General features: G+C 36.3%; 1 protein-coding gene across 1 annotated transcript in view; it reads right to left on the reverse strand.

The window, feature by feature from the left end:
- Positions 1-722: 722 nt before the first annotated feature.
- The window catches only part of LOC132940710 (nuclear receptor subfamily 2 group F member 1-A), a 56,779-nt gene continuing 35,342 nt past the window's right edge, over positions 723-22,159 (reverse strand). The window contains exon 5 of the mRNA XM_061008421.1: positions 723-3,975. Coding sequence (XP_060864404.1) covers positions 3,701-3,975 — 275 coding nt within the window. The 3' untranslated portion in view covers positions 723-3,700. The remainder of the gene's footprint in view (positions 3,976-22,159) is intronic.

The following is a 22,159-nucleotide window of genomic DNA, read 5'->3' on the forward strand; positions in this document are numbered from 1 at the left end:
TGAAACCATGGGCAAACATAATGCAATTATTTTTAGGCGAAACTACTTTATTATAATTTGTCGAAGTGTGGACGTAGATAAAAAGAGGAAAGTCATTTTTGGGTGAAAGGTGTAGATATTATATCAACCAAGTTTTTTTTTTATAGGTATGTAGTTATTGCTATAAATATCACATAAAATATTGGTCCCAATTATCGCCACCCTGACCTGTCCACCCCTGTAACATAGTGGTGGGTGACGGACGGCCTGCAATGGACAACGACGTAATGTCAAATATCAAATCCATCATACTATAGGCTGTTTAAAGGGATATAGGAATAAGGGAATAAGGGATATTCATTTCTATTTCATTTATTTTATCTTAAAGGGTTATTGGCAGGGTTGGTATCACAATTGTGTAGGGATTTCTGCTGCATGATTCATTTCAAATAGCTTAAATTTATCTTGTTCCAAATCAAAGTCTTGCGTTCATTAGGATAAAAATTTAAATCCACGAGACCTATAATATAATATGAGATCCAACGTAAGTCATAACAGCCCCTTTCAATGAAATTGAATTTATTAGACATATTATCGAATATTTGTCTTGACATGATAATATCGTATCGATTTATACGCACAACAATATTGTAATTTGTATAATCTATGCCATAATAACACTGTCATATAGCAAACGTTGTTTGAAATCAAAGTGCAAAAGAATAATTACCAATAAAACAATATTGAAACAAAAAACCTTTTTTTAATATGGCATTCTTTACTATACACATAAAATAGTAAAATATTTACAACAAATCCGCGTGAAAACACTTACAAGTATATATTATATTATTATTATTATCATCATCATCATCATATTATCATTATATATAATAAATCATAACATTTTGCAAATCAATTATTTATATTAATTGTACATAAACATATTATTTATAATATTACAATATATCATTATTACATACGACCAGATTATTATAATATACCATCTATTATGGGATTTACGTTTGACGCAAAATAACTAGGTATCGGCCATGTTGTAAAACACGTGCAGACTACGAAATTGTATGCGAAATTTAACATTTTATATATTATATAAAGAATAATAATAATAATAAAAATTCATAACTAGATATTATGTACACAATATTATACACACTTTTTAATATTTCTATTTTACCTACATAATATTATTAATTATATTATAGAATATGCGTTACGACAGAGATGCCGTTTGGTCCGCATCGTCCATACTCGGGTATTTTTAATATACAGTAATCATTAGGAATATTATTCTTCTAAAAATTATATAGTCGGTACCTATATTATAAATATTATAATAGTTTTATACAGACAGTTTTATTTTACGTGGACAGTACTGTGCCACCTCGTGTATCTAATCTAGACTAATCTAGTGATTCGAATAAAACCGGAATATTATTATTTATCTATTATAATTAATACAGAAAGAAATAACACTTATATAAAATAATAGCTCTTTATACCTATATTTAATTCATATTTTAATCTATTCGCTATTGATTTGAAGTAGAATCGTTTATTAGTCTATTACAAGATGATTGAATATAATATTGGTTATGACGTGTATGCTATGTAAGGTTAGGCTATGTCTATAAAACGGGTATATTACGAACGACTGCACAAATCAAAACGATTTATATACTATAGGCTTTCTGTTAATTGATTTAAAAAAAAAAAACGAATTCGATTTGTACGTGATTGTGCATGACGATAGCGACGACTAGATGTCCTATATATGCGACCATCGTTGTAACGCTTATTTTATTGTGTCGATGTAATATACAGCACCTGTAGGTACATAATGAATTGGCGCGATAATCATATTTAGTCGACAGGTGCGATGGGGGGGTTACGGCCGTCGTATTATAATATATAGTCATCATCCCTTGCTGTAGCGCCATTGATGTTATCTGAAGCCATCATATTATATAATAACGATGTGATCGAGTGATATCATTTTTTTTCATTTCACGCATTTCCCGGCATTTTATAATAACAATTAAACAATTAAATGGGTATGGGTGCAGGTATATTATTGCATATTATTTATAAATTATAGGTACCTACGTATAGTAGCTGGTATAATAATATATTAAATATGAAGTGTTATGCGATAGCGGTTACAGGAAAACAAAACAATTATTATAATAAAAAGTTATTTTTCGATTACCGAATCGAATATAAATAAAAAATTCTATACCCTATGTGTTTAACGGTAACATAAAAACAAAAATAAAACCAATCATTAATAAGCCATAATATATAAACCTGTATGGCAATATAAATAAAACAAACTTTAAAATGATTATAATAATATGAGCTCTTGACGAGGCGTGGCTACATAACCATCACCTTGATCAATTTAACTAGACATGCCACTTAAACGACTAAACATATTCGAATACCTATCTTGAAAATAAATAAAAGCGTGTATCTATAATATTATTATATATTATTGTATCTTATAGAAACGGCAGAGCACTGCAAGTCGTGTGCAGCGAAGAAATAACGTACACATTATTATTAGGATTTTACGGCGTGCGTCTGCAAATTAATATTTTATGCGTACATAGGTATACGTGTTATAATATTATATATAGACAAAGTAAAAGAGAAACGGCGTGTTTAGTTAAGGTAATATTGTAATAAGGTATGGTTTCAAACGTGTTATTATAGTATAATAATAAATATCATACATAAATGCGTAATAATATCATAATAATATACATTAGAAAAAAAAGAAAAAAGTCTGCAAGGGAAAACAAAACAATAACCTAAATAATAATATCATAATATGACTAAAAAACGTTTATTGTTATTATTATTATTATTAATTATTATTATCATAGTTCTTTTTGGGCGATGTATTTATTCGTTATTTATATGAATATATTTTATTTTTTTGGCTCGATATGTATATAATATAGCCCATATATATATTATATATATATATAAGTATTTACAGTCACAAGTTCGACTATAGTAAAAATAATAGTCAGTACCTAATAATAAAATTAAAGCTGTTTAATGTACATCGATGGAATTTTTCATCATGCTTGACACGATAAAATAAAATGTTTTATACGGTATAAAATCGTAATATATATTGCAACTCTCCCAGTCGTCTAAGTGGCGTGTAGACTAAAACGCGCTTAGGGCCTAATTTTTGGGACATTAAAAAAATATAATAATAATAATAATAATAAACAATAAAAACAAACAAAAAGAAGATAAAATAATAATAAAACGCATTTAGGTAGTATAATATATAAATAATAATAATAATAATAAAATATATTATAATAATCGCGTGATGCCGTATATAGTGTAGGTCATCGTGCGTCGAACACGTTTCTTGCATTATTATAATAATATAATATAATATGATCGGTGCAGGTGATACGGCGGCGATGGTGATGCGGTGGTTTGCTCTCGGCGCGCGTAAAAGGTGACGGTACGTCCGGTACCCGGCGGTGATGGCACGGCGTCCGCTTGTCGCGGCCACGTTAAAATATTATTATGTGGGTGGATATCGCATCGCACCCGTTGTATATTTTTTACCACGCGACGCGACAACGATCGGCTGAGTGTGTATAGACTAAGCGGCGGCGCGGCATCACAACGGGGCGGGCGTGCCCGTCATCTGCCTCCAGACGGAGTGTCACATGGAGTTTATGTACGGCCAGCTGAAGCTGCTGCCGCTGAGCAGCATGTCCCGGATGAGCGTCTCGATGGGCGTCTTGCCCACTAGCCGGACGAAGAAGAGCTGCTCGATGACCTGCGAGCTGACCGTGCGCAGTGACGGCAGCCTGAGCAGCAGCTTGCCGAACCGGATCGGCTGGTTCGGGTACTGCGTCCGACAGTATTCCTCCAGGGCGCACTGAGACTTTTCCTGCAGCGACTCGATGTGCGCCACGTCGGATAACCCGCAAGCGTCTGTAAAACGATAAGAAACAAAATTATATTAAATTACGTTTAAAGATGTATTTTAATTAGGCATAGCTGACATAAATAAGAAGTATATTATTACGTATTATCATAGGTATTAATTTTTCGTTATTGAAACTATGTCCTAGGAAATCTATAACTCCCATAATATACCGCGGGGGTACGAATAACCTAGGAATTTTCTACTCCGGGGATATTATGATTCGCCTGTTACTGCCGCGAGAATATTACTGTCGTGAATAATAGGCGACGGACGATTTTAACGTGGCGTACACAGCTGTGCAGTACGCTTTCAAAGAAATCATCAAATATTAACGGATTCAGACAATACTATGTGTACAAAAAATTATCTATTCTTTCCGTTGCTAAACGAAAACGGGGAAAACCCCGTCATCGTTTATAGACCAATCCACGGCGATCTCTGCTATAATATACTATTTCGGGTTTTTTCAGCTTATCGACTGCGACTTAAAGTCCGAACCGACTGCTGTTTTTTTTTATCGACCGACCACAGCTATAACCACGTGGTGGCCACTGCACGTTAATCCCAGCTGCGCATAGATGAAGCTAAAGCGACGTTCTGCACACATACTACTCACCAACGACAATAATATTATAATAACATAACACGCGAGCGCCGCTATATTTGTTTATGAACTCGTTTGGGCTGTCGCGCCACCCCCGCGCAGAGTTCGTGGCCGCGAGCGCGTCATAATATATACAATAACATTTTTAATTTTTCGGTCGGTTCGGCGTGCAGTTTTGTTTTTTTCGGTTTTCGAAAACCACGCGGCGACCCCGCGCGCGAGGGATGATTCTTTAATTAGGCCCCGCTGCAGCCCGCATTAGCATATAAGAGGGATGACGCGCGACTGTAACGTACGTATAGTATGTGCATGTGTACGGCGAAGCGTTATAATAATATTTGCCCTTTCGACTGGCCCACCGCCACTCATCATCCCCGCGGAGTGCACGCCGTTGCCGCCGCCGGGTCTTAAACGCCAAAAACTCGTGTGCGCCGTGCGCGATCAAACCCTTCCCCTCGCCAATACGCTCACCCCGAAAACATCGATTTCCGCACGAAACGTCACGGTCGTCATCCTCGAGCATACAATATTTTATAGATGACGTATAGAATAAAATAGCCGATTAAAATATATTATAAAAAAAGTCGGTTTTCATCATATAAATGTTACTTTGGAATCGAAATTTGTTGGAAATATATTATTATGCAGTCGGAAACGAATTCGACTGGAAACGTAATTTTATGGAAAATCTACCGTTGGAAACATAATATTATGTTGTTGGAACTATTATTTCAACCTGTTATTTTCATGGAAAACATTTCGTTGGAAATGTATAATATAATTAATATACTATTACGATTCCGAATATATTATTTTCTGATAAAATAAGGTGCTGAGTGAATACTAGTCCAACAAATTACCTTTCAATTAAACAAAATTCCAAAATAGTATTTACCAACGGCTTCAAACGAAATGTGAAAGTTTCCGAGTAAATGATTTACGGTAAAAATACATGCCGTATCAATACCCACCAATAGTTCCAGATAAATACAATTCACAAAAAATATTTGCCGAATTTCTAGTTTCTATGTTCCAGCCAATATAATATATTATCATACCCATAAAAAATATATAGCCCTCCTCCAGATTTCCGATTATACTCACCGCGGACGAAGGTTAGGTCATTTGGTTTTTTTTCGATATTTTTACCATATCTAGTGCGTACAAATCTTATTAGCAATAATATATTATTGGAAACTTTCAGGTCTCGACATTTGTGGTACCGCGCGGTACCGTATGGTATGGACTATCATGGACATGGGTATACCTCTCTGTAACATCGTCTACTTATCGCCGTTGCAGCTATCCGTTGGCCGTCGCGTAGCACCTAATGGACCGTTTGACCTCGGCGGGCGGCCAGGCCAGCCATGCAGCGGAGCGGTAATCACACAAATATTTCGTATCCATTATAATGCGCGTTATATGCGACGACGATAGCCGATGACGTAACGCGTAGTTTATTTAAATTAATAACGCTCGCGTGCTGGGCATCTTTTCTTATATATTATTTTTTTTTCATTCGATCGCGGCGGCGTTGACGCGCATTTCTTCTTTTTCTCTCTCGCAGGCCTCGCGTCCTTATAATAATAGGTAGGTATATGTTACGCGTGCGTCGCTGTCAGTGTCACCATATTATTATAATAGTATCGTCGCGTTCGCCGGGAGTGGTTTTTTCTTCTTCTTCTTATTTTTTTTAATTGTCACTACGCGCGTATATTATTATCTCAAATTATATTATTATTATACGTTTGTTATGTTCGAGAGAGTGTCCAGCCGCGGCCAATTGCAATCGCTCGCGAACGGGGCCCATTAATTATCGTGGGGCGGAGGAATGAAAAAGTTACATTTAACGCACTATATAATATACGACGTGACAATCGCGACGAAGACGTTATCGTGTACGTACACAAATTTTTTTTTTTGTTATCATCGTATACGGTTTTGTACGCTCCAGAGAAACGAGAATATTATAATAGTATATCGTCGCGTCACGTGGACTCGCGTTTTGTCAATCAAACACCGCACTTACAATATATAAAAATTATAAACATAATATAATATAATATTATTATAATTATTTTAAATGTGTGTATGTGTATCTGTGTGTGTGTGTGTAGAGGTCGTCTCGCTAGCGCCGCAGTTAACCGCAGACGACGCAAATATTAACCATTACTGCGATTTTCGTTCAACCCGAACACGCCAGAAGCACGAGCGTATGTTGTGCGTTAACTCGCTTTATAATTAATAATAATTCAATATTGTTCATCGCGTCTAGCTGAAACTTTGAGACCGAGTGAATGCGACAACGCTATAACAGTATTTTATAATATACGGAAATCACGGTTACGAGAATATTAATAATAATCGCATCGCCGCCGTGTGTATGTACTAATATATATATATTATATTACTACCAGGGGTAGAAAAAACGGGGTCGTTTCGGATAACATCGGCGGCGGCGGCGTACATATACCAAAGGCGCGCGCTGTTTTCGTCGCGGGCTGTCGCGATTAGTTTTTTGTTTCTCGTCCCCTATCTATATATATTATTATACGCACATTCAATACGTACCCACAACCCGCCGGCGACCCTATCACCCCTCCGCTGACTACAACTGCACTATGAAGGCCATATTCGGTATCGTGCGGTCAGCCGCACCGGCTACACGCACAGCTTCTCATCACCCACGACCGATATAATAATAATATAATATACGTCGTCGTTGTTATTATATTTTTAGATATCATATGTACGATAACGCAAATGTCTCGCGCCCCAAGTGCGTATATATACGACCTAGCTATTCGCCGCAGTACTAAGTTGCACGAAAACCGTTTTTATTAAACGTCAAACCGAGAGAGAGAGAGAGAGTTTGAGTGTGTGTGTGCATGTGTATATGTCCCCCTTTGCGCGTTTTTATTATTTGGTTTATTTTTTTCGGTTACGGCGATTTTTCACGTCACGGGGAGATTTTGCGCGGTCGTCCGCTGCACGATACAATATATATATAATAATATAATGATGAAAACATAAAAACCATCTGGGGAAAAAAGAGCTTTTGATATAAAAATATTGTATAAATAATAATAATAGTCATAGCGTCGTCGGTCGCACGGGGGTAGGTCGAGCTCAGGGTTATTGCGTATATATATATATATATATATATAATATATAGTCATCGACTTTTCGACTCTTTGTCAATTAGGTCGGCAACGACGGTGGAACAGACTCGGGGGAATGGCGGGCAAAAGTTTCGAGACTTTGTATCGTAAAGTATATATATGTATATGTATATGGGTACCAAAGCCGGCGAGAGCGTTTTAAGCTAATTGCGAAATGAGAATAAAAACAATACACCGCGAAAGAGGAAAGCCGAGCAATTTCGCGTGTATATATAGGTACGGGGTGGTATACCGCGTAAGAAGGGTCGTTGTATATTATGTATATTATTATTGTTATTATTAAAATATAATTCGAAAGGCGCGAAAACCCGCGGCAAAGTTCAAAACTTGGCTGGTCGCGGCGAATAGTATAATTCACCGCGCAAGGTGACGTTGTCGGTGCCGCCGTACGGCTAATAACCCGAAATGCGATTTGCATAAACATTAAAACAAAAACTTCGCCCGGGGAGTTTTTTTTTTCGGAATTGAATTATTCAATTGACGCCACCGCGACAGCAGCACAACAGTAACGCTATAGAGTACGCGTATATATGTATATAATTATATTGTATTATAATATATAGTATTATATATATTATATATATGTATTATATATAGTCGTCGGGAATAAGCCTGCACAGCAGTGCAATACAGGATATCTCGTGGGCGACCATAGCTGTTTCGGCTGCCAGAAGACGTTCGCGGCTGTATGTACAACACACACCGTCAGCACTTGGCAACGAGCCCTCTTCTGCTTATATACACGACCGGCCGTATGTGTAATAATACGCGATTCGGGACTTTGCCACCGGGCCGGAGCTATGCTTACACGGCTAAGGCGTGGTGTTCGTCCGAGGGCGAGTCCCTCTTTTCTCCGCGGTATACACCGTCGCCGCGTTACGCCGGCCAACGATTTGTTCTGTATATATACAAACTAACCCTGCCATAATATATGTATGTCTATACACCACCTACAACTGTAGCACACATGTAAAGCTCATTTTCGGGGTGCGTAAAGTTTCCACGATCGCCACCGCAGAACTATAATAGTAGGTATATACTATATATATATTATATCTTTATATATATATAGCTGTGTATATGTGTGATATATACACTTATATGTATAGGCACGAGTGGATCGCGTGTCCAGTGCACATATGCAGGAAGTTTTTCCGAGGTATTATCCGGAATTATCTTAAATTTTTTTTTATTTATCGATGACAATTTATAACAGTTCAGAAATTAATAAATAAAAATGGAGTAGGTATGTTATGAAAAAATTACAAGTCAGTAAGATTTTATATCGAATATTCGTGTTATACGCGATACATGATGCAGCCATTGAAATCTAATTTTATTATTTACTGCAATTGTAACTATCTTTAATGCAGATTATTATATGACAAGCCGATAAGTTATCTATTACTTATTATTAGTTATAAGTTATAACCAACTGAATTTAAATATTAATATTGTGCTAAAGCCTAAAGACAATGGTGTGTGATGTGTAGTAGACAGAATAGTGTGATTATTTATCGTGGACATCGTATAAAATGAAGAACAAAAAACGTATGTGAATATTGTTATTGTTGACATAAGGCTGTTAAATGTTAATAATAACTGTTAATTGTCAAATATATTATATAATATATATAATATTATTTTGTAAAATAAACAAAATACTCATTAAGAAGTGAAATTTAGAGATACCTAATGAGAAAATCATACTATTATAAAACAATATTTTAGATACCTACCTAGTTTAAACACTTTAGATATACATTTTGAATTTTGGATAAAAAAAGTTAACAGATAAGGTAAAATATTTATTTTTTACTATTATTAGGTACACTGATATAAGCGTAAAAGTTATTAGATTATAATTTTCTTTTTTGGCCGGTGGGTGGTCACAAACCGTGTATAACTCCCAAAAATACTGCACCATCGTGTATAATATTAAATTGATTAAATTAATTTAATCGATGATATTATTAATCGTTGATGAGAGAATATAATTAACGGTACATGTAGAGTGTAGTGTGTACACTTATAATCAATGGTGTGCAATAATAAATGTTAAAAATTAACTTGAATTGGTTAAATTAAGTCAATTATAAGCTATAATTTAATAGTTAACAAATTATATACTTAACTATAGATGCAAGCTAAAATTTAATATAATACGGAGAAAATATTAAATTAATTCAGTTAAAAAGAAGTTAATTAATTTTTTTAAATTACCACCTGAGTCACAGTGATTGCGCCACTTTCAATTTTTTTTAAATTATAACTAAATATTTTGATAATAGTGTATTCCTTCTAATTTCACTCTAGCTATATAGCTATTTAGGAAATTCCACTTTATGTCAAAAACTATAGTTTATATATATATGTATATTAAATCGAGGAATATTTAGGTACCTATATTTGTATATTTTTATTTAAATTCATTGTATGTAGGTATACGTAGAGTGATTAAACAAATAAAATAGTTCATTAATTATATATAATATATATATGTATAAACATGACGTGCATAATTGCGTGATTGCAGTTATTTTGTTCGTCTGAACAATTTTTGCGGACCACGTGAAATTTATTGAATTACATTTTTCGGTTTTACCGTTCACCGACCGAAATCTCGTTTGCATCATAATAATTGATCATAGGGATGCCATTCTTATCGATTTATTTTTAAAAACACGGGATCTCGTTATTGTCCATGATTCACGGTGGTGGCACCCATATATTGGTACAATACGCGTGAGTTGATGCCGGAGCAGAAAACGACCGGAACCGCTGCACGTATGACGACGATTTTAAATTATTATATTATAATCGCACATTAAAAAATAATAATATTAATAATGATAATAATAAATAATACCGTATATAGGATTTCACGGATGCGCAATAAAAACAATTTCCAGCGAGATTCGTGCATTGAGATTAACGATGATTAATATTTTAGCATCAAAAACCAGTATCTCGCCGTATAATAGTAGTTTTTTAATGGCGATTGAGTGATGGACGTGAATCGACGTGGAGACGCACAGCACGCAGCGAAACACACTCGTAAAATGATTACGGAAATTGTTTTTGTTATTACTTTTTTTATCGTCATTTTCCTTTCCCTTGGTTAATTGTTTTGTTTTTTTATGCATATATATATATGTAAGAGGGCCCACTTAAAAAACGAGTTTAGGCGCAAATACGATCCGTGCACTGGTGCAGCGGTAGGTACCATTTGCGCATTTTTGTGGTTTTTTTATTAGTATTCATCAAGATAAGCAGGCCAGCTAATTGGTAAACGCGACTGTACGGTGTATAGTAATATAATATTAGGTCCATTGTATTTATTGTCGAGTATTAAAATTAAACAGTGTTTTTTACCATAATGATTCTCACTTGTTAATATACAACAGCGTGCTCGGGGGGGATGTTATTATTATTATTATTATTATTCAATTCAGCCCGCATTCTGCTGCTGTAGGTACTTATAATATGGTGCACGAGGTGCCACCACAGTGCGTGTGCGATTGTGTGTCAGAGGTCGATCCACCGATTACGAACCCATATAATATTATACATATACCACGCGCGAAAGGGTTGATGCATATGGGCTGTGTGACCGAGTCAATTGGTTGTGGTTAATTGAATTCAAATTCCGAGTTAAGTACAATATCGGCCTCGATCTCCCCGCTTTTTTTTTTTAATATCGTCTTCTGTTATTCAATTCAATTCAATAATAATAATATGCACGACAACCGCGTATTAAATTTTTTTGTTTTTCAATTATCTTCCGTTTCGTGCATACGAGCTGCAGGGGATGCACACGCACAACAAACACATTTTATTAATGACCAACGCGTTCAATTTGTTATTTGTCCGCGTCGTGTACCGTACCCATATATGTATAATATATATATATACATTTATAAATATAGGTAAAATGCGTTTGGCGCGCCGCTGTATTATAATCTCAAACAAGTCATTGAAATATTATAGGTACATTAAAACGATGTGTACATAATCTTTCCGCGCGAGTATGTAAATTAAGATACGCGTACGGGTCTTGAATAATGCGCTGAAATTATAATATATTCGAGCGTTATTGCTGTGGTTCCTGCAGCAGCCATCTCGCGGCGTTTATGATTGATACGTTTAGCCGTCCCGAATCGCGCGAGAAAAAAAAGCGCACAGGGATTATTATTATTATTATTATTTTTTACGACGTACCAACGACCCGTGTAATTCGAGAAATTTCAATTTCGGCCAACTGTCGGCTAATCGTCAGCACGCCCACCCTCCACCGCCGGCCGCGGCGCATACCACCCCACTGTTTACGAACAATCTGGTCCACTATAAAACACACTTTGACCCTTCAGGAGGTTTTGTCACGGTTTCTCGGATTACAACGAAAACCTTTTCGGTCACGTTCCGTACGGGCCGCGTAATAAATATTAAAACAAAAATTTTATACGGCGCGCCTTATGTATATAGGTATGTCGTCAGTACGTGTATAAATATTATGCACAGGATAATTTCGTAAAACAACGCCGTAAAATACGGTGTCGATATGAAACGAATCGGGTGTGCGCTGTCTTCCGGCTTAGGTATAGGTACCTATTATACGTAATATTGTATTTTATTTGTCCACCATTTTTCCGTTTTCAATTCGTGTTTGACGATCGTAGGATGCCACCACGTACAATTTATTCCGATGCTATTTATAAAAAAGGTAAAAAAAAATTTACGGGAATATATTTTGTGTCTAGGTATATTGACAAATAGTTTAAACTCGTGTTTTAAATCAAAACTGTTGTTTAAGTAGTATAACCGCGGTGTACCTCTACACATAATTGTACACTGCGATAAGATTTATAATAAGATTTAAAATGCACGTCGTACATTTATTTCAATGTGGTTTGAATTTCAGTTTTTTTTTTATTATTTTTGTGTTTCTCGAAGAAGAAAAAAGTAGGTTATGTACTTCATGGTCATTGCGGCCCTACGGGCGCAATGGAACGTCAAACCGCATTGGGAATACGTCTTACGAACCTACGATGACCAAAAGAATAGCCGCGGTTTCGTCAAACTTAATGATCGGTATGCGTTGTTATTATTATTACTATTATATTTTCGAGACAATAAGTCACAGCACATTGTTCGTCCATGCGCGAATCGACTACAATAATATACAACAATTAACCAGATAACACGTATGCGTTTGCAATTCATATTGTCCTTTTTTTTCTCTTTATCCTTCTAAATCTTGTCCGACTCCCTTTCTCCGGCGATTCGCGCGGGTACATTATGTGTTCGAACCATATAGATATATTATACCAGATACCTTTATGTATACTTTTACTTGCGGGGTTACACGCGATTATATGCAGCACTGCAGCTCTAAATGCCATGGTTAAAATCGGTTTGATGTTATTCTAACGCATGTATACGGCGAAGTCGGTACCTATATTATATAGTCTACATATATATACGAAACGACATTGTTGTCTACAAGTGGTTTTATGAAATGTCGTTTGTGATATATCATGATAATAATATGCTGGTATAGGTACGACGAAGTTGTTCGCATCTAATAAACATCGCAACGATATCATTATAATATCGTCCCGTGCCCCACTCGATCGGTATATTAAATATTATATAATATAAAGCGTCGCAAAGTTCGCGCTTTTCGAGCACTAATGACACGATGACTATTTAAATTTTTCAGGGACATCGTCTATATTGCAAAGTTTGTGTAGGCGACTCTTCTATATAATATACGAAATATTAATAATATATTTCAGTGTACGTCGACCCGCGTGTATAGAGAGATTTGCTATAACATAATGTAGTGTGTGCCAGAATATTTTTTTAGTGCTATATATGTAATATTTATATTATTATTATTATTATTATTATTCACACACACGTTATATACGTATACGATCGTATATAATATACAATATACGCACGCATATAAACCTATAATATTGACAATGAGTTAGTGGGTGGTCAGACCGCAATATTATTCAGCCAATTATGTATATAACTATATAGTATATATTCCAGCCAGTGAAATGGCATTGCCCAATTTCGGATTACGAATTTACGAGCATCGTCGTAAAAGTCGAACACGTGAATAACTATATATAAACCTAATAATATATGTATACACGTGTGTATGTGATATAATGATTCAGGTATATATAATACACATGGATACAATATGATGGTGGGCCCACCACGTTCGTGGTATATACACTGCGGCAATATAACCGTTTGTGAAGGGGTTTAAACAAAGCCAATTTCGCGTCGTATTAAAACTGGCCACGAATAATATATTGTGTAGTGCAATAAATATATTGTTTGACATCGGAATTGACATGGCGCGAAATAAACTATATATAAAATATTATATATGCGTGTGTTGTACCGTGCTATATATATTATATTATGTAGGTATATAGAGGTCTGCGTTGTTATATTATTATATTATGTATAAGACGTTAAGCGGTGTTTTTGGCTAACAATATACATTATATAATAATGTATAATATTCTGCAGCGCGTAGGTACCTTCGATAATATAATATTTCTAGTCCGAAAACACGCAAAATGGCGTTCCATAACAAATCCGATGTCTATAATAAATAATATAGTAAATACCATATTTCTACGGTTATTTATAGGCAAACAACCACTCAACTGTAATGATGTATACGATTCGTAAAAACTAACATTTTCTCATACGACAGACTATATTTTGTCCACGTTTAATGACTGTCAGTCAGTTATGACTTATATCATATGATGTATTATTATTTAGTATCAATATACGACTGTCGTGTGCGAGGTTTTTGAGAAACGTAAACCATCATTGATTTTGCGGGAATACATTACGCGAGTATAAATAATAAAACGACTTTTCATCAGTAACCATAATTATTATATTCCATTATTCATATGTAATACAAGCTAACTATGAAAAAAAAATTATCTGCTTAGGCATTAATGAACTTATAATATTATGATATAAAACAATATAATATTTCATTGGTTTTCGAATTATGTCTGCAGAGAGTAATACATAATAAATACGTTTATACCTATACCACGGTACTACACATGTTTCAGCTGCAATCGAGAATGATATAATATAAATGAATTGGTATAATAATTGCACATGAGGTCAGCTACAATTTTCCAAACGATTATACATTCATTCGTAAGTATACCGACCATTGTTAAATCAGTAGTTATGTACTACCTATTTTCAGATGTATATTATAATATTATATGTGTATTTTGAACAGACTCGCGTAATTATGATCTCGGCGACTGGCGATTTGAGTCCATTTTCGGCATGCGTATGCAACGTCATAATGTGAGAACGCGTACTATTACTACAGGCTTCTATTGTCAAATTAATACAAATCGCCGGTTGAATCAGAAATTATATTACGATTTCGGCGTCCAGAGTTAGTTTAACCCAATCATACCGCATACCGCATACTATTATGCATTTATGTCTATTAATAATATTATCGTCGTCAGCTCAGGAGAACTTTCGATTTCATAATTTGCAGGTGGCGTAGGAAGGCAGACCGAGCGCAAAACGTATACGAACGCAAAGTTTAATTTTGAATTAGGCGTTCTTAAATAATTGAACTGAAAACGTAGTTAAAATATTATTTACTACTATTTGATAGTGCGTGCGTCATCGACATCAAACACTAGTAAAAGAAATGGCAATAAAAATAAAAATCATCAAAAAAAATTAGAACTTTTGTATTTTTTCGTTAATAAGACGTGCGCACTTTACACGCCTAATTATTATTATTTGTTTGCCATATAGGTACAGATGCTGCAGTCGAAGCTGCAATTTGTGAATCGAGTACACCTATGTACGGTCGAGGGTGTTGTGAATATGACATTCCCGCGAACGGCTTCGTATAATATATTATACACTTCTGCCGCCGAAGAGGTATTATTAACAATAATATGAACGTACCTATAAACGCGAAAAACTTTAACAGATAAACTGTACACCGCGCGTTATTTACACACTATTGAGCGCTGCGAGACGTCGTTATAACGCATTATGCGCGACCATTGTTGTACTCGCGCACCCGGCGACGACGTGATATCGCGTATAATATACACGATAATAACAATAATAATAATATTATGTTTGTATACTAAGGAGAAGAAGAAGAAGAAGAAGACGACGACGACGACCGGCAGCAGCAGCATTAGCAGATGATCGTAGTCCTTTTCCTTTGCACATAATAATAATAATAACGACGACGACTATAATACGGTACCTACCTATTATATTATTTGCACACAAAACGACGTGTGCGCGTGTTTACACGCGTATTATAATATATTATTATTATTATTATTATTATTATATACCGCTACCGATGCCGTTTGTCGCGATCGCTCGTAGTGTGTGTAGGTGTGATTATATTCGTTTGTACCTATATAATAATAATATATTATAATAATATTATGTGAGCGCAGTGTGTGTGACTCCTCTCGGGCCACAATGACACGTTGATGATGCGCTCACTGATCCGTGTGTGTAAACAGTCTTATATACATGGGGTAGCTGATATATATTATTATAATGCCACATTGTGTGTGCGTATATATTTATGACAATGGCTGGAAATACGTTTTACCCGGGTACGGGTGGTAGGTACTCATTCGTAAACTCTGGTCGTCGATTATCGGACGAGCCACTGCTACAGTAGTAGTAGTATCCACCTATATAGTGTGTAGGTATATTTACATGTACATTGTACGATACTATTTGTGTATAATACACGATAAGGACGCTGCGTGATTTATCGGGACCCGCGAAATATAAAATAACGACGCGAAATCGCTCCTCCCTGAAACGTTTCTCAAAACGAGCGAGGCGATGGCGAAAAAATCGAATTACCATGTAAATAATATGAAATGTACAAAATGTGTACCTAATGGTAGGATCGATAATCGGTTGTTATTACGCGACCGGGCGCTCGGGATTCTTTCGAGATAGGTATTTTTTCTGCGCGATCGTCGTCTTCGACTGCACCGCGGCGGTGACCATGCATAAATAATAACACTGCAGTAAGTACCTATACCTAAGTGCTCACATAAATAATAACTCTGTCATAAGTGCCAAAAGAGTACAGAGTGTAGTCGAGTTTTCAACATAAATTGTATTATTATATTATTATTGTTATTACGATTTCAATACGCGAGCTTCCGATTTACATAACGGTTAGATACGATCGTGTCGGGACTCGGGAGGACACGGTCGATAACGATCTATCGCGCCACGTATTACACGCGTATTGGTTAACTGGTTAACACATTTTTTGTTCGAGTAATTAAATCGTACACCACTATCATAGTTATAATACAAACGGTGAGGAGTCTAATATATAACTATATACGCAGTATATGTAGCCAGTATCCATGTACCTATAGTTATACACATATTATAATATACATATACCTCTATTCGTGATATAGATAATGTCCCCCGGAAGACAATATTGTTTACTAATAAATTATAGTCCTCCATAATAATATAGTTTAACATGAAGTATAAAATATTGTTAATGTTTTGTTTAGTACCTATTTACTTGATATTATAGGTACTCCTACAATTTTTAGAAATTATAAAATTGTATGCTAAAATAATAATATTAGTATACCTAACTATAATTTTAAAATCTCTATAGGGTCTGTATATATTAAACCTATTTTTATCACGGATTATTATTCAGAAAGTTGTATAGTTCAGAAAATATTAGATAAAGTTTCAACTATTTTACGCGTCACCGTTTTCATAAATAATATGATCTGCTTTATTCAATTGCATTAAAAAAGGCGGTATTTGAAAAAAGACGGTTGTAATTTTGTACGATCAAAGGACGCTTTTTTTTAACAAATCATCTTAGTGTTTGAAAATATAGTCTTAAAAAATTTAAAAATCCGAATGCATAAATTAAAGATAAATTTGGCGGTGAGCATGCTTGGTGAATCACCCATAGTATTTAATACAACGTGCCGTACACCCATCGAATAGAAACCATTAAAATACTTTAAAGATAATATGTACTACGTGCTCGTATTTTTGGCGTCCTAAAAAAACACAAACCGCCTAGTCATACAGTCTCCTTTTCTTCGTTGCCGCACAACCTACCTAACCCGTGCGCCAGGCATTATATTATTATTATTATGCTCATATAATGTAGTCATATACCAGTTTTCCACGACGGAATATTATTATTATTATACGTTTTACGAGCGCGAGGCCAATACTTTTCTGGATAGCTTTCGGCACATTTAATTTGTTTCTATATCTGTGGCCAATATAATATTATTACCTACATTTAACAGACGAGGAGAGTTAGGCTTGTCGTACTTTGCCCGATCCGCGACGACGCGTCTTACCTATATACCTATAGGCTATAACTTACTACACATTCGATGCGTATACTTACGTAAGTATAATATACACCGACGAGCGTGTCCCCCGCAAATCGTTTCCACGCGGAACACGCCTAAACGTTATATTATTTTGTAATACGAGTGTTATAAACATACTACACATACACACACACACACACACACACACACACACACACACACACACACACACACACACACACACACACACACACACACACACACACACACACACACACACACACACACACACACACACACACACACACACACACAGAGCGTAGCAACTGGTTCCGTGAGGAATCGTGACCGATACGGCGCGAGAGATTTACACGGGCGGCCGAATATATTGTGCTTGGTGCCGCCGCTGTCCGACAGCAGCAGCTGGTGCATAATAGTAATAATATACATATAAATACGCAATAATAAGCAACGTATTTTCACTCTGCAGCGGGATTGCAATTTTTTTTTTAACGACAGAATAACTATAGGTATAGTGAGAAATAAAAAAAACACTGTCATCGACTACGTCGTCGCAGAGAATAATATATTCGCTCATGATAATAATATTATATTTCTCTGTTTACATATATATGTATATATTATTATAATAATACACTACCGCCGAGCTGTTATGAAAACTGGCTTTTGTGTTATGACCACGTTAAGTGTCGGACCGGAAGGAAACGCACCACAGGAAGAAAGGGGCTCCCGAGAGATGACCGCATCCTTTAGTGTAAGGGGATCGTTATCGGCCGCACTACTATACGCGCGTACGACGACGAGGGTCGCGCGCGTTTATCTGGTCGAAGGGTTCGCACCGGAGGAAAGGTCTTATCTCTCTTGTGTACTGCACCCTCGTTTTACGATTCCGCGAAGAATTTCACTGGTTTTATTCAAATGGCCTAAATGCGTGATGCTCGTTTCGGAGGGGTTAGAGGACACAGGGTCGTCGAGATTTCTATAAACAGCGGCGGCGGTTTCGGAACAAAGTGTCTATATTATAATATTATATCACGCACGCACATCAACTGCGTGTTTCGTGCATGCCCGAATTAAGATTTTTGAGGCCCCAATATGAGATAAAAAATTATCTATAATTGTACTTTTATTCATATTATTAAAATAGGTATTTGGTATTTTGTTTTACGCACAGTAATTATTACAATATTATAATTTAATGTAAATGGTGAAAAATTATAGAGGCTCCCAAAAATATTTAAAGTCCTGTGTTCCGGAGTCATGATCCCCTCCTAACCCCACTCCACGGGCTTGATGTCGTGATCGATGTATATAATAATAATGTGTATGCGCGTTTCGAATGAAAACAAAACGTAACGTCGATGTGGCCGATCTTAATATAATAATATACTATAAACGTATTATAGCGCATAGGCCGTCGCGTAAAAAGCAAAATCGAAAAAAGGAATATTTTAAATCGATATATGAATTACATATGAACAGTTTTGATCGACCAGAGTGATACCATAATATTAAATAATTTATTGTACGTAGGTAACAACATTGAATAATATATAATCACTCAATTATGGTAATACGACGGTGTAATATCATCTGTAAACAGTAAATTAAACTCATTTCGACGAACGGTTTCGACATGGCGCGCGTTTTACTCGATAATTCTTAACACGTCGTCGTACACGTGTAAAAATACCGTCTGCGGCGACGGACGAAGCAGAGTTCGTTATTCGACCGTCGGAGCGTGCGGTTTTCGATGTACCGCGGTCGTGAATGGACCGAACACAAAAAAAAAAATGACCACTAGGCACAGTGAATTATAAAAAATATGTATAGAAAAGAAACGGTAGATTATTGACCATGTCGTATTATTACAAGACGTGTACAGGTACGTGAGTCGGACGTCGGCGGGGGCGTACTGATGCGCGGGGAACGCAGCGTCTCCTCCGCACCAGTGTGACTTTCATTTCGACGTCATCGTCGCCGCGGGCATCGCCTTCGTCCGTCGCTCGCGCGCTGACCGGTCTAATCGCGCGTGATTAATCTCGACCTGACCCATACGACAGCGGCGGCGGCGGCGGTTTATGTTAATTACCCTCAGCAAAACGCGGGCGCGCGCGCAAAAAAAAATTGTTATCAAAATATCGACAATAATATTACGGCCGCTCGCGCGCCCACGCTTTCGCCGGACGCGCGCGCGCGCGTGTAAACGGAGTAGTCGGGCCGGTATCTATAAGTATATATTATATTATAATATAATATATAACCGATCCGGTTTCCGCGGTCGTTATGCATATTAATATTGTTTTAATGATACAAGTCGTACACATTATACGCATATTATAATATCTACACACGTCGTCGTCGGTCGGAACGAAAATAATAAAATATACATTTCTCGATACAACACGTGTGTAAACACGAGTACCGGACGCCGATTTAGTCATCATCACAGCCTATATATTATTATAATATTATGCTCACGACGTCGTCGCCGCCGCAATGCGATACACGACAGTGACAACCGAATATACCAATAACAATAATATTATAACAATGATATGTTCGAGTCGGCGGCGGGGCGACCATGTCCGATCCGGCGTGTCCGTCCGACCGGGGTCCGCGCGACTGCGGTGGCGGACGGCGGTTGACGAGGAGCTGCTGCGGCGACCCCGCGCCGTTGTTAACGCGCCCGCGATTCGTTCGCCGCCGGCCTTACACCGGCCATCACCGTGACGCCGACACGTCCAAACAATTTGACCACATCGTGAGAACCCGATTCGTTGTTTTTTTTTTTTATTTTCGGACCGGAGCGGAATAACAATAATAATAATAATACATCTTTCTTTCTACATAGGTGTAGACATGTAATAGGTATACGTTTTCCCGACACGGACGCACACGTGACCTTTTTTACGTGTACACGATGTATACCCACACGCGTATATACGGGGTGATCCATTTAACGTATGTCACTATTTCAGAAAACCGCGTTAACATTTTTGAAAAATATTACTTTTACACGATTTGAAGTCGTTAAAAAAACAATATATTTTTACTTTTTATTCTAAAAAGTTTTTTTATTACCCACTCTTTTGAATGCGACAACACACATTTTTAATTTCATATTCTGAAGGAGAATATTTTTTGTAGTACTTAGATGTAAAAAAATCGAATTTTACGAATAGTTTATGAGTTATAATACTTTATTTAAAAATGTGTAGAACGGAGTGGAGTAGTACACTGCAGGGATGCCCCGCTCGATATTAGAGCACTGTATTATACAGCTCCACTCATCTAAACTGTAAATACTTTAAGTTATAATAAACTACTATTACGAAATTCTCCAAACGATATTCTGTTTAAGAATAAGGAAATGAAAATGTATGTTGTCATTAAATTAAAATTTTTTTAAAAATAGTAAAAAAAATATTTTTACCAAAAAAGTTGTTTCGCAACGACTCAAAATCATGTGAAAAAAATATTTTCAAAAACCTCATTTTAATTATTGAAATAATTATTTTGCCTTATACGTTCAACGGATCACCCGGTATATATAAATACATAAGTACTTTGCAGCCCCGAGGACGACACACACACACACACACGCGTGCATCGTCGTCGTCGTCACCTATACATACATACGCCCGTTCGTCATGACGTGCTATCGTGTCGTCCGCCGACGACAAAAATAATAATGATAATAATAATAATAATAATAATAATATATCGTGTCGAGCATTGTTCGCATCCCGTACATACGATCCGCCGCCGGCGTCGGTCGTCGTGGGCGTGTGAAATCATTATATTTTTCTTCCGTGAAATCGCACATTTTTTCCATCCAATGTACCTATACCTATCATGTATTATAGGTACGTACATGGTGCATTATACTGCAGTGTGAGATCGTGCGTCTCACTCGCGCGAAAAAAGAATGCCACAACGACCGAGATCGCAGACC

The sequence above is a fragment of the Metopolophium dirhodum genome, chromosome 3 (assembly GCF_019925205.1).
Source record: "Metopolophium dirhodum isolate CAU chromosome 3, ASM1992520v1, whole genome shotgun sequence".
Lineage (NCBI taxonomy): Eukaryota > Metazoa > Arthropoda > Insecta > Hemiptera > Aphididae > Metopolophium > Metopolophium dirhodum.